Source organism: Triticum aestivum, chromosome 6B (genome assembly GCF_018294505.1).
Source record: "Triticum aestivum cultivar Chinese Spring chromosome 6B, IWGSC CS RefSeq v2.1, whole genome shotgun sequence".
Taxonomy (NCBI): domain Eukaryota; kingdom Viridiplantae; phylum Streptophyta; class Magnoliopsida; order Poales; family Poaceae; genus Triticum; species Triticum aestivum.
The window spans coordinates 395,751,683-395,764,474 of NC_057810.1; the positions used below are offsets into that span (position 1 = coordinate 395,751,683).

General features: G+C 41.2%; 1 protein-coding gene across 3 annotated transcripts; it reads right to left on the reverse strand.

The window, feature by feature from the left end:
* Positions 1–256: 256 nt before the first annotated feature.
* LOC123137253 (uncharacterized) lies at positions 257–2,818 on the reverse strand. 3 transcript variants are annotated; one of them, XR_006467964.1, is made up of 3 exons: positions 2,335–2,818; positions 1,530–1,669; positions 257–554 (listed from the first exon to the last, which is right to left on the reverse strand). XR_006467964.1 is itself a non-coding variant. In XM_044556920.1 (2 exons), the coding sequence occupies exons 1-2, from the start codon at positions 2,801–2,803 to the stop codon at positions 1,629–1,631; spliced, it is 510 nt and encodes a 169-aa protein (XP_044412855.1). In that variant the 5' UTR covers positions 2,804–2,818; the 3' UTR covers positions 703–1,628. The 3 variants fall into 3 exon arrangements, 1 of the variants encoding a protein (XP_044412855.1); XR_006467963.1 differs by lacking the exon at positions 257–554 and adding an exon at positions 703–1,098; XM_044556920.1 differs by lacking the exon at positions 257–554 and having other exon boundaries at positions 703–1,669.
* Positions 2,819–12,792: the final 9,974 nt, after the last annotated feature.

The following is a 12,792-nucleotide window of genomic DNA, read 5'->3' on the forward strand; positions in this document are numbered from 1 at the left end:
AGGAAAAAAAAAGAAATCAGGTCGGCTAGCATCTCTTTTGGACCGCTTTAATCTACTAGTTAGCATACACGTGCAACGCACGTCTCAACCAAAGCAACACATTATTCATGTGTATTGAATTTTGTAGTGTTGATAATCCCTGCCTCTCTAAAGGTGAAGTTCAATACAAACCCCACATTTATCTTTTAAGGATGTATGCGATGTTGGAGCAGACAAAAAAGAAATCATAATCCAAGATGAAATTGCAATTGTATAATAAAGATTTCAGAAGTATCTGGTTTATTCTATGAACTTGGAAGGACTTATAATACATATATGCATTGTCCAAGTGAACATGGCAGAGAAGCAAACTGTCAACAAGATATACAAAAAAGAACGCGTCTTGGAACAACTGGATTTGTTCCCTCTTGGATTCAGGCTACATGTTATCTTCAGAATTTGAATTGATGGGCTCGACTACAACGCCACAGTGGGAGTTACAACACGCACCACTTGCGAGCTTGAAGAGTTCTCCGGTAGCCAGGACCATTATGCACCCATTCCGAGTCTCATCTCTAGGAGTGCAACATTCATGAACAAAAAATGAAGGAAATTTAATAATTTATGTACGACATAGATGGCATGCAAGCCACACTTTCTCCAGCCTAATCTTAGTCCTGGTAAGATAAGCAATGAAAACTTGTCCTATCAACATCTCAACAATGAAGAATGGTCTAATATTTAAAAATGGAAAACTGTACAATAAGGAAATTCCCATGATTAGATCTTGTGCTAGGATAGTCATTGTTTCACAAAGCTAAAAAGAAAAGAAAAAAATCCACAGAAAATTTTAGGAAGACCAAAGCCACACAACAATGCCTTCCTAATGAGATGAATATATATACCATCAGGAAAATAAATCATATCAACAAGGCCTCCTATACAAATCACAAACTTCTATATGCTCCTCTTATCTTCCTCTCGCCTTTTCCAATGATTGTTTACACAGTGTACATGCCGAAGACTTCATTCTCCAATATAGAAGACATCAAGCTCAAAAAGGCCATAAACTGATGGTCATATCATCTCTTTGGTCAACAACCAGTCCTAGTACTGCATCTAGATAACACAAAAGTTGAGCTTGAAACCACAATAAACCATGCAGCTAACTGCTATATACTCACATATCACATAAAAGAAAAATAAGGTAACTGCATATTCATATTCAGTTATAAAGTAACAGAAAGCAAACTAAAAAAATACTGAAGAAACTATCAGTTCTAGAAAACAATTTTGCTGCCCTCAAAAAATAGAGATTGTGCTTTCAGCTTTGTTATTAACTGGAAACCGCTGTAATATGACTTCCTATTGTGTCCTAAACTTTCAAAGAGCTTAGAAGCCATGTAAAAAGGATAGTTAAAAAAATTACTAACCATTAATACATTCATTTGTCTCAAGTATAAACATGTGATTCATTAAGCACATTAATCTGATGCATCCAATAATTAGATAATTGCATGTGGACCCCTTTGTGTGTACATTGTATATACCTTGAGCGTCTCTGAGGATTGGATGGCACTGCCGGTAGTGTAGTTCCAGCGATTAGCACTGCCGAGCCTTCCGGTGGCGGCACCGATTACCCTTCCGGTTCATGCCATATTCTGCAAATCGATTGGTTCTACCAGATGCACTGCATGCACATATAGTATACACAACAATTTCAGATTTAAGCCTGGAAACAGACTCTCATACAATTCAATCCCCTATACAGAACAACTTCAGATTTAAGCTTGGGAGGCTGGGACCAAGTACAAACCACAAGATAATGAATGTTCAACTATACTATTGAGAATAATAATGTAAAAAATATATTTTTTATTTTTTTAGGCGTATGTCAGTGAGCTCTACATCCAGAGAAGTATCTCCCTTATTGTTTTCACCCTTTTATAGGTCACTGTACATCAAAGCAATAATCATAAAATGGAGATATTCCTGAGCAATTTTCCATATGCTCCAATTTACTTTGTACTCTTTCTCAGATTGTTTTGAAGAAAAGAGCTGGGAAGCAACCACAGGTCCATCCTCTATTGTAGTCGCTCATCCATTATTTGTGCTGTAGATTCCTGTGTGGATCCTAACCAGATACGATTGTTCTCGACAAAATTGTTTTGTCTGGGTAAAAGAAGAAGAAAAAGAATGGAGAAGTGCTTTGCTCAGCGGTGGGTCTCTGGCTGGGGAGGACCTCCATGCTGTCGAGCTCTTCCTGGGCTGGTGCTTCCGGTTCGCCACGATCAGAGAGACGGAGACCCTATATGAAAACCTGCAAAGCGCGAAGTGCGGCAAGTGGAGGCGTACCTAGGTCGTTGCCGTGGCGGGCGGAGGAGCAGCTGGAGTGCTGTGCGGCGAGGTCGGCGAAGGAGGTGCAACCGACGAGGATCTGGTCGCGGAGGTCGCCAAGGCGCGTGGCGACATCGGTGCGCGTGGTGGCGGAGAAGACCCGGCCCTCGGGCTCCTTCCAGGATGCCTCGCGCCGCTCCTCCCCCGTGCTTGATCCGGATGTAGGACGCCCGCCCCTTCTCCTTCCCCGCCGCCGCAAACGCCATCTCTCAATTCCTCTGCCGCTTTGCCGCTCTGGTTGCTTCGGGAGGTTGGTTCCTCGCGCCTGGGGTAGCAGAGGAGAGGAGGAGCGGTGGGCGGCGGCGGCGGCGATGGGAACAGGGAGGAGTTCTCTGGCGGCTGGTGGAGAGGGGGCGCTATGGTTGGAGTTGGAGACGTGATGTTTTTTTGGCAACTGAGACGTGGTGGTGAGCGGATTAGTGGGCATGCGTGAAGACGGTATGTTGATGGCAGACCGGCAGAACATTTAATCTCATCGATTTGTTTCGATGGCAGACCATCGAAGTAATACAGACTGTTAGATACAATTAAGCAGGTTAGATCCAAGGGTGCTGGTTAATTTGTGTACACTAAGTTTGGTGGTTTTAGGATAATTGATGTTTGCTCTTTTAATAGCATATATATAGATTTGCTACTCAGGACATTATTGTTGCTGCTACTTGATCGTCACTTCATCTATCATCTATTTTCGAGCGTTGCCATACATTGCGTTTATACCTCACTTATATATAGCTATTTAGAGCTATCGTATTTGCATCGCTTTTCACATTCATTTGATTCAGTATCTGGGGTTAGATTGTTTTCTCTCTTGCTAGTCGACTGCTAGCACTAGTTAGGAGTTTGAGCAATTATTCAACTTGCATTGCTTTTTGCTAAATTGTGTCACTAATATTGTGAGTTGAGAAGTCTTTGCCAAGCTACACTTTTTACTACCAATAAGTACAGGTCCCGACTCTACTGATTTCTGGTTATCGCTCTACCCAATCTTCATCGGTAGTTTGAAGCCAACACCAACGCGCCGATCACCACCTGTTGCATTGGTAAGAACAAGTAAGAATTTGATACTAAGTTTGAGTGTGAGCGACTTTTCTCCATCACGTCCTACTAGTTGATAGGGTTTATACACTGTGTTTTTCTCTTTCGCTAACAATGGCACATGATCAACCCACACTTGAGGGCCTCACCTCGGATGTGAAAGTCATGAGCGAGCGTCTCGCCCAACTTGAGGGTGCTCAAATTGCGACCGAACAGAGGCTCAAATCCATGGGGGATGCACAGGGTGTTGCGAACACACAACTAAAGGACATTTTGTCACGTCTGAACGAGTTGCAGACTGCACCCCCCGTCAACAACAACGTTGATCCTCGCAACTCCACGGGTGGCGCCGCTATTTTGCGAGCTCGGCGTGTGCCCATGGGTCATCCACAACACCCAGCTATAGCCACTGATGCCGCCACCATAAACCAGCACCAACGCAATCCTCCCCGTGTCAACGATGAATATGGGGATAACTACGCGGATTATTCTGGTGACACCGAGGACGACCAAGCGATCGACCACCACAATGACCGTGCTCATCAACAACTGCGTTTCAACCGTCAACATATGGCACGAGGTCCACCCAGGCATGATGTTCGATATTATGACCACTCTAGTGCTAAAAATAGTTTTACTATGTCTGCTTTCAATGGTAAATATAATCCAAATGTTTATCTTGATTGGGAACTTTCTGTTGAACAAAAATTTGCGTGTCATGATATTCCAGAGAACCAACGAGTTAGGGCGGCCACTAGTGAATTTACAAACTTTGCTTCTATTTGTTGGAGTGAGTATTGTCGTGTTAATGCGAACAATAAACCTACTACTTGGGATGCTTTAAAACAAGCTATGTGACACCGTTATGTTCCTTCTTATTATGCTCGTGACAAACTAAATGAATTGCAACGTCTAAAATAAGGTAGTAGTTCTGTAGAGGATTATTATCAAGAATTGCAAATTGGCTTAGTGCGATGTGGATTAGTTGAAACCGAAGATGCTATGGGAAGTACAGGGACGACACAACAAGGGACGAGGTAACTTTTCTGCAGGTCGCCGCTCATCATGGATACCCTCTCGTACTGTTCCGTCTACTACTGAGTCTACACCACCTATCTTAAGCAATGGTGCACACCCATCAAGTTCAAAATCAGCTCCACAATCATGTGAGGCTTCAAAAGCAATTTCTTTAGCACCCACCACTTCGTCTGGACGTACAAGGGACATGAAGTGTCATATATGCAAAGGTGGCGGGCACGTGATGAAGAATTGCCCAAATAAACAAACATTCATTATGCAGGAAGATGGTGAGTACTCCTCTGCTAGTGATTTGGATGAAGATACTCGTGCTATGCTTGCCACTAATAATGCAGGTGACACTAAGGAGCATGACACGGAGGAGATACATATTAATGCTGATTGGCAGATAAGTACCCAAGCCTTGTAACCATGCGAGTACTTAGTGCCCAGATGGGGCATGCCGAGATGCCTCAACGCCATAATCTTTTTCAAACTAAGTTTGTTGTCAAAGGGCATTCCATTCGTGTGACCATTGATGGTGGAAGCTGTAATAATTTGGAGAGTATTGAGATGGTAGATGATACGTCTCCGTCGTATCAATAATTTTTGATTGTTCCATGCCAATATTCTTCAAGTTTCATATACTTTTGGCAACTTTTTATACTATTTTTGGGACTAACATATTGATCTAGTGCCCAGTGCCAGTTCCTGTTTGTTGCATGTTTTATGTTTCGCAGAAACCCAATATCAAATGGAATCCAAACGGGATAAAAACGGACGGAGAATTATTTTGGAATATTTGGGATTTTCCGGAGGAAGAATCAACGCGAAACGGTGGCCAAGGTGGCCTCGAAACAGGGGGGCACGCCCTCCCCCTGGGCGCACCTGGCACCCTCGTGGGCCACCCGTAAGGCGGTTAACGCTCTTCTTTTGCCGCAAGAAAACTAATTTTATGAGAAAAATCGGGGCAAAAGATTCACCCCAATCGGAGTTATGGATCTCCGGATATAAAAGAAACGGTGAAGGGGCAGAATCAGAGAACGCAGAAACAGAGAGAAACGGAGAGACAGATCCAATCTCGGAGGGGCTCTCGCCCCTCCCAAGCCATGGGAGCCAAGGACCAGAGGGGAAACCCTTCTCCCATCTATGGAGAAGGTCAAGGAAGAAGAAGAAGAAAAGGGGGCTCTCTCCCCCTTGCTTTCGGTGGCGCCGGAACGCCGCCGGGGTCCATCATCATCACCGCGATCTTCACCAACACCTTCGCCATCTTCACCAACATCTCCATCACCTCACCCCCTCTATCTATAGTGGTCCACTCTCCCGTAACCCGTTGTACCCTCTACTTGAACATGGTGCTTTATGCTTCATATTATTATCCAATGATGTGTTGCCATCCTATGATGTTTGAGTAGATTTTCGTTGTCCTATTGGTGGTTGATGAATTGCTATGATTGATTTAATTTGCTTGTGGCTATGTTGCTGTCCTTTGGTGCCCATCATATGAGCGCGCACGTGGATCACACCATAGGGTTAGTTGAATGTTGATAGGACTATGTATTGGAGGGCTAGAGTGACAGAAGCTTCAACCTAGCATAGAAATTGATGCATACAGGATTGAAGGGGGACCAATATATCTTAATGCTATGGTTGGGTTTTACCTTAATGAACGTTCGTAGTTGCAGATGCTTGCTAATAGTTCCAATCATAAGTGCATAGAATTCCAAGTCAGGGATGACATGCTAGCAGTGGTCTCTCCCACATAAAACTTGCTATCGGTCTAGTAAAGTAGTCAATTGCTTAGGGACAATTCCGCAACTCCTACCACCTCTTTTCCACACTCGCTATATTTACTTTATTGCATCTTTATCTAAACAGCCCCCACTTTTTATTTACGTGTTCTTTATTATCTTGTAAACCTATCCAACAACACCTACAAAGTACCTCTAATTTCATACTTGTTCTAGGTAAAGCGAACGTCAAACATGCATAGAGTCGTATCAGTGGAAGATAGGACTTGAGAGAGTATTTGTTATACCTTTAGCTCCTCGTTGGGTTCGACACTCTTACTTATCGAAAGAGGCTACAACTATCCCGTATACTTGTGGGTTATTAAGACCTTTTTCTGGCGCCGTTGCTGGGGAGTCATAGCGTGGGGTGAATATTCTCGTGTGTGCTTGTTTGCTTTATCACTAATTAATTTTTATTTGTCGTTATTAGTTGTTCTCTATCTTTAGTTATGGATATGGAACACGAAATACCAAAAAAATTAGGTCTAGTTGCTACTCATGGAGATGGGAAACCTTCTAAAAACCTCGATGCTCGTTGTGTGATAGAAATTATATACTACTTTGATAATCCTGAGAAAACCCCATTCAACTTTGTTATGGGAGACATGTTGGATCAACGTGAATACTTTAGGGATTATCGCTTGACACAAAAAGGGAAACTATTATGGGATCAAATTTCTATGTTGCGTTGGTATGCTCGTCAACTATGCTTGATACATGATTATACTTGTTGTTCTAGGATGAAGGCTCCACACCTTCCCTTTTCATGCAAATTTAATGATGATAAAACCTTAGCTTCTTATGCTAATGGTAGATATGATTACTATGATGTGGAACAAATAGAAGAATTTGTTGCTTTTATGGGTGCTTATGATATTGAATCTATGTTTAAAGAGTTTGATGATTTTGATGATTCAGTTTATAGACATGAAAATTTTGCTATACTTAGATATTGCTATAAAAATTATGAATACAATTACAATATTGATGCATTTATTGAGAAAGTCTCCGCTGTCCAAGAAGAGACTAATATTTTGCAGGAGTCTATGGAAAAAGAAATTGATGAAACTGTGAGCTCATTGGATGAAAAAGATGATGAGGAGAGCGAAGACCGAAAGGAGGAAGAGCGAATTGATCACCCGTGCCCACGTTCTAATGTGAGTAACTCTTCAACTCATACATTGTTTAATCCCCCTTCGTGCTTACCGAAGGATGATTGCTATGATCCCATTGATTCTCTTGAAATATCCCTTTTTTATGATGCTTGCTATGCTTGTGGCCAAGATGCCAATATGAATTATGCTTATGGAGATGAACTTGCTATAGTTCCTTATGTTAAACATGAAATTGTTGCTATTGCACCCACGCATGATAGTTCTATTATCTTTTTGAATTCTCCCTACCACACTACATCGGAGAAGTTTGTGCTTATTAAGAATTATATTGATGGGTTGCCTTTTACCATTGCACATGATAATTTTGATAGATATAATATGCATGTGTTTGCTGCTCCTACTTGCAATTATTATGAGAGAGGAACTATATCACCACCTCTCTATGTTTCCAATATGATAAAATTGCAAGAAACTGTTTATACTATGCATTGGCCTTTACTATGTGTGGATGAATTGTTCTTTTATGACATGCCGATGCATAGGAAGAGAGTTAGACTTTGTTGTTGCATGATATATGTTACTTTGTGCTCACTACTAAATTACAAATCATTGTTAATTAAAATTGGCTTTGATATACCTTGGGATCTGGGTGAATCCATTACTTGAGCACTAAATGCCTAGCTTAATGGCTTTAAAGAAAGCGCTGCCAGAGAGACAACCTGGAAGTTTTAGAGAGTCATTTATTTCTGTTGAGTGCTTTTATATAGTTTAAAAATACAAAAACATTAAAGAGGGGAACCTAAAAACTTTTCAAAAAGGAAAGTGAAAGTGAGAAAGACAAGCATTGTTGAAGTGGGAGCTAGCCTTGAACTTTGTTCATGCTCACGGAAACTCTGTGAATCTTGAATACAGAAACGTTTCATCAAAAATAATTATCCCCTTGTATAATTCCATTGTATTAAAAAAATAATGTGCCAAGGTTTGCCTTTAGGATGTTTACAATGCTTGTTGGTTTGTACGGTGCAGGACAGAAACTTTGGCTGTAGTACACGATTTTACATTTTTAACTGGAACGTCAAAAAGTTCTGATTCTTTCTGCACTGTATTTCTATACAACTTGTTTATTGTTCCTAATTTTGGTAGAATTTTTGGGGTACGAGAAGTATGGTGAATGTTCAGATTGCTACAGACTGTTCTGTTTTTGACATATTCTATTTTTGATGCATAGTTTACCTGTTTTGATGAACCTATCAATTTATATCAGTGGATTAAGCCATGGAAAAGTTATATTACAGTAGACACAATGCAAAAACAAAATATGAATTGGTTTGCAACAGTACTTAGAGTGGTGATTTGGTTTATTATACTAACGGATCTTACCGAATTTTCTGTTGAAGTTTTGTGTGGATGAAGTGTCTAATCGAGGAGGTCTCGATATGAGGAAAAGGAAGAGGGGCAAGAGCTCAAGCTTGGGGATGCCCGAGGCATCCAAAGTAAATATTCAAGGAGACTCAAGCGTCTAAGCTTGGGGATGCCCCGGAAGGCATCTCCTCTTTCTTCAACAAGTATCAATATGTTTTCGTATTCGTTTCGTTCATGCGATATGTGCAAGTCTTGGAGCATCTTTTTCATTTAGTTTTCATTTTTCTTTTATGCACCATGCTGGTATGAGATAGTCCTTGGTTGATTTATAGAATGCTCATTGCACTTCACTTAAATCTTTTGAGTATGGCTTTATAGGATGTTTCACGTGCTTCACTTATATCATTTGAAGTTTGGATTGCATGTTTCTCTTTACTTAGAAAACCGCCATCTGTAGAATGCTCTTTTGCTTCACTTATATTTGTTAGAGCATGGGCATATCTTTTGTAGAAAGAATTAAACTCTCTTGCTTCACTTATATCTATTTAGAGAGATGACAAGAATGGGTCATTCACATGGTTAGTCATAAAATCCTACATAAACTTGTAGATCGCTGAATATGATATGTTTGATTCCTTGCAATAGTTTTGCGATATAAAGATGGTGATATTAGAGTCATGCTAGTGGGTGGTTGTGGATTGTAGAGACACTTGTGTTGAGGTTTGCAAGTCCCATAGCATGCACGTATGGTAATCGTTGTGTGACAAATTTGAAGCATGGGGTGTTTCTTTGATTGTCTTCCTTATGAGTGGCGGTCGGGGACGAGCGATGGTCTTTTCCTACCAATCTATCCCCCTAGGGGCATGCGTATTAGTACTTTGCTTTGAGGGCTAATAAACTTTTGCAATAAGTATATGAGTTCTTTATGACTAATGTGAGTCCATGGATTATACGCACTTTTACCTTTCCATCATTGCTAGCCTCTTTGGTACCGTGCATTGCCCTTTCTCACCTCGAGAGTTGGTGCAAACTTCGCCGGTGCATCCAAACCCCGTGATATGATACGCTCTATCACACATAAGCCTCGTTATATCTTCCTCAAAACAGCCACCATACCTACCTATCATGGCATTTCCATAGCCATTCCGAGATATATTGCCATGCAACTTCCATCATCATCATATACATGACTTGAGCATTCATTGTCATATTGCTTTGCATGATCGTAAGATAGCTAGCATGATGTTTTCATGGCTTGTCCGTTTTTTGATGTCATTGCTACGCTAGATCATTGCACATCCCGGTACATCGCCGAAAGCATTCATATAGAGTCATATCTTTGTTCTAGTATCGAATTGTAATATTGAGTTGTAAGTAAATAAAAGTGTGATGATCATCATTATAGAGCATTGCCCCATGAAAAAAAGAAGAAAACAAATAAAAAAAGGGAAAGGCCAAAGAAGCCTAAATAAAAAAAGGGGCCAAAGAAGCCCGAAAAAAGAAAAAGAAAAAAGAGAAAAAAGAGAAAAAAAGAAGAAAAGGGGCAATGTTACTATCCTTTTTCCACACTTGTGCTTAAAAGTAGCACCATGTTCTTCATATAGTGAGTCTCCTATATTGTCACTTTCATATACTAGTGGGAATTTTCATTATAGAACTTGGCTTGTATATTCCAACGATGGGCTTCCTCAAATGCCCCAGGTCTTCATGAGCAAGCAAGTTGGATGCACACCCACTTAGTTTCAGTTTGAGCTTTCATATACTTATAGCTCTTAGTGCATCCGTTGCATGGCAATCCCTACTCCTCGCATTGACATCAATTGATGGGCATCTCCATAGCCTGTTGATTAGCCGCGTCGATGTGAGACTTTCTCCCTTTTTTGTCTTCTCCATATAAACCCCCACCATCATATTCTATTCGACCTATAGTGCTATATCCATGGCTTGCACTCATGTATTGCGTGAGGGTTGAAAAAGTTGAAGCGCGTTAAAAGTATGAACCAATTGCTCGGCTTGTCATCGGGGTTGTGCATGATGGGGGCATTTTGTGTAAAGAAAATGAAGCATGGCCAAACTATATGATTTTGTAGGGATAAGCTTGCTTTGGCCTTGTTGTTTTGAAAAGACATGATTGCTTTATTGGTACGCTCGAAGTATTATTGTTTTTATGTCAAATGATAGACTATTGCTTTGAGTCACTCGTGTCTTAATATTCATGTCATGATTAGACATACGATCAAGATTATGCTAGGTAGCATTCCACATCAAAAATTATCTTTTTTATCATTTACCTACTCAAGGACGAGTAGGAATTAAGCTTGGGGATGCTGATACGTCTTCGTCGTACTATAATTTTTGATTGTTCCATGCCAATATTCTTCAAGTTTCATATACTTTTGGCAACTTTTTATACTATTTTTAGGACTAACATATTGATCCAGTGCCCAGTGCCAGTTCCTATTTGTTGCATGTTTTATGTTTCGCAGAAACCCAATATCAAACGGAATCCAAACGGGATAAAAACGTACGGAGAATTATTTTGGAATATTTGGGATTTTCCGGAGGAAGAATCAACGTGAAACGGTGCCCGAGGTGGCCACAAGACAGGGGGTGCGCCCTCCCCCCGGGCGCGCCTGGCACCCTTGTGGGCCACCCATAAGGCGGTTGACGCTCTTCTTTTGCCGCAAGAAAGCTAATTTTATGAGAAAAATCTGGGCGAAAGATTCACCCCAATCGGACTTGCGGATCTCCGGATATAAAAGAAATGGTGAAGGGGCAGAATCAGAGAATGCAGAAACAGAGAGAGACAAAGAGACAGATCCAATCTCGGAGGGGCTCACGCCCCTCCCAAGCCATGGGAGCCAAGGACCAGAGGGGAAACCCTTCTCCCATCTAGGGAGAAGGTCAAGGAAGAAGAAGAAGAAGGGGTCTCTCTCCCCTTTGCTTCCGGTGGCGCCGGAACGCCGCCGGGGGCCATCATCATCACAGCGATCTTCACCAACACCTCCGCCATCTTCACCAACATCTCCATCACCTTCCCCCCTCTATCTACAACGGTCCACTTTCCCGCAACCCGCTGTACCCTCTACTTGAACATGGTGCTTTATGCTTCATATTATTATCCAATGATGTGTTGCCATCCTATGATTTTTGAGTAGATTTTGGTTGTCCTATTGGTGGTTGATGAATTGCTATGATTGATTTAATTTGCTTGTGGCTATGTTGCTGCCCTTTGGTGCCCATCATATGAGAGTGCGTGTGGATCACACCATAGGGTTAGTTGTATGTTGATAGGACTATGAATTGGAGGGCTAGAGTGACAGAAGCTTCAACCTAGCATAGAAATTGATGCATACATGATTGAAGGGGGACCAATATATCTTAATGTTATGGTTGGGTTTTACCTTAATGAACGTTTGTAGTTGCGGATGCTTGATAATAGTTCCAATCATAAGTGCATAGAATTCCAAGTCAGGGATGACATGCTAGTAGTGGCCTCTCCCTCATAAAACTTGCTATCGGTCTAGTAAAGTAGTCAATTGCTTAGGGACAATTCCGCAACTCCTACCACCACTTTTCCACACTCGCTATATTTACTTTATTGCATCTTTATCTAAACAGCCCCCACTTATTATTTACGTTTTCTTTATTATCTTGCAAACCTATCCAACAACACCTACAAAGTACCTCTAATTTCATACTTGTTCTAGGTAAAGCGAACATCAAGCGTGCGTAGAGTCGTATTAGTGGTAGATATGACTTGAGAGAGTATTTGTTCTACCTTTAGCTCCTCGTTGGGTTCGACACTCTTATTTATCGAAAGAGGCTACAACTATCCCGTATACTTATGGGTTATCAGTAGAGAAGCTTGGCCTCACCACTAGAAGACATCCCCATCCATATAACATTCAATGGTTCAACGACCGTGGTAAGTTGAAGGTAACACGTCATGTGAGAGTACACTTTACACTTCGTTCATATCATGATTATGTTGACTGTGATGTCGTAGGTCAACCTTGGCAATATGATAATAGTGTTACCCATCATGGTAGAACAAATTCGTATACTCTCGTGTTTGAAGGAAAAACGATCAACTT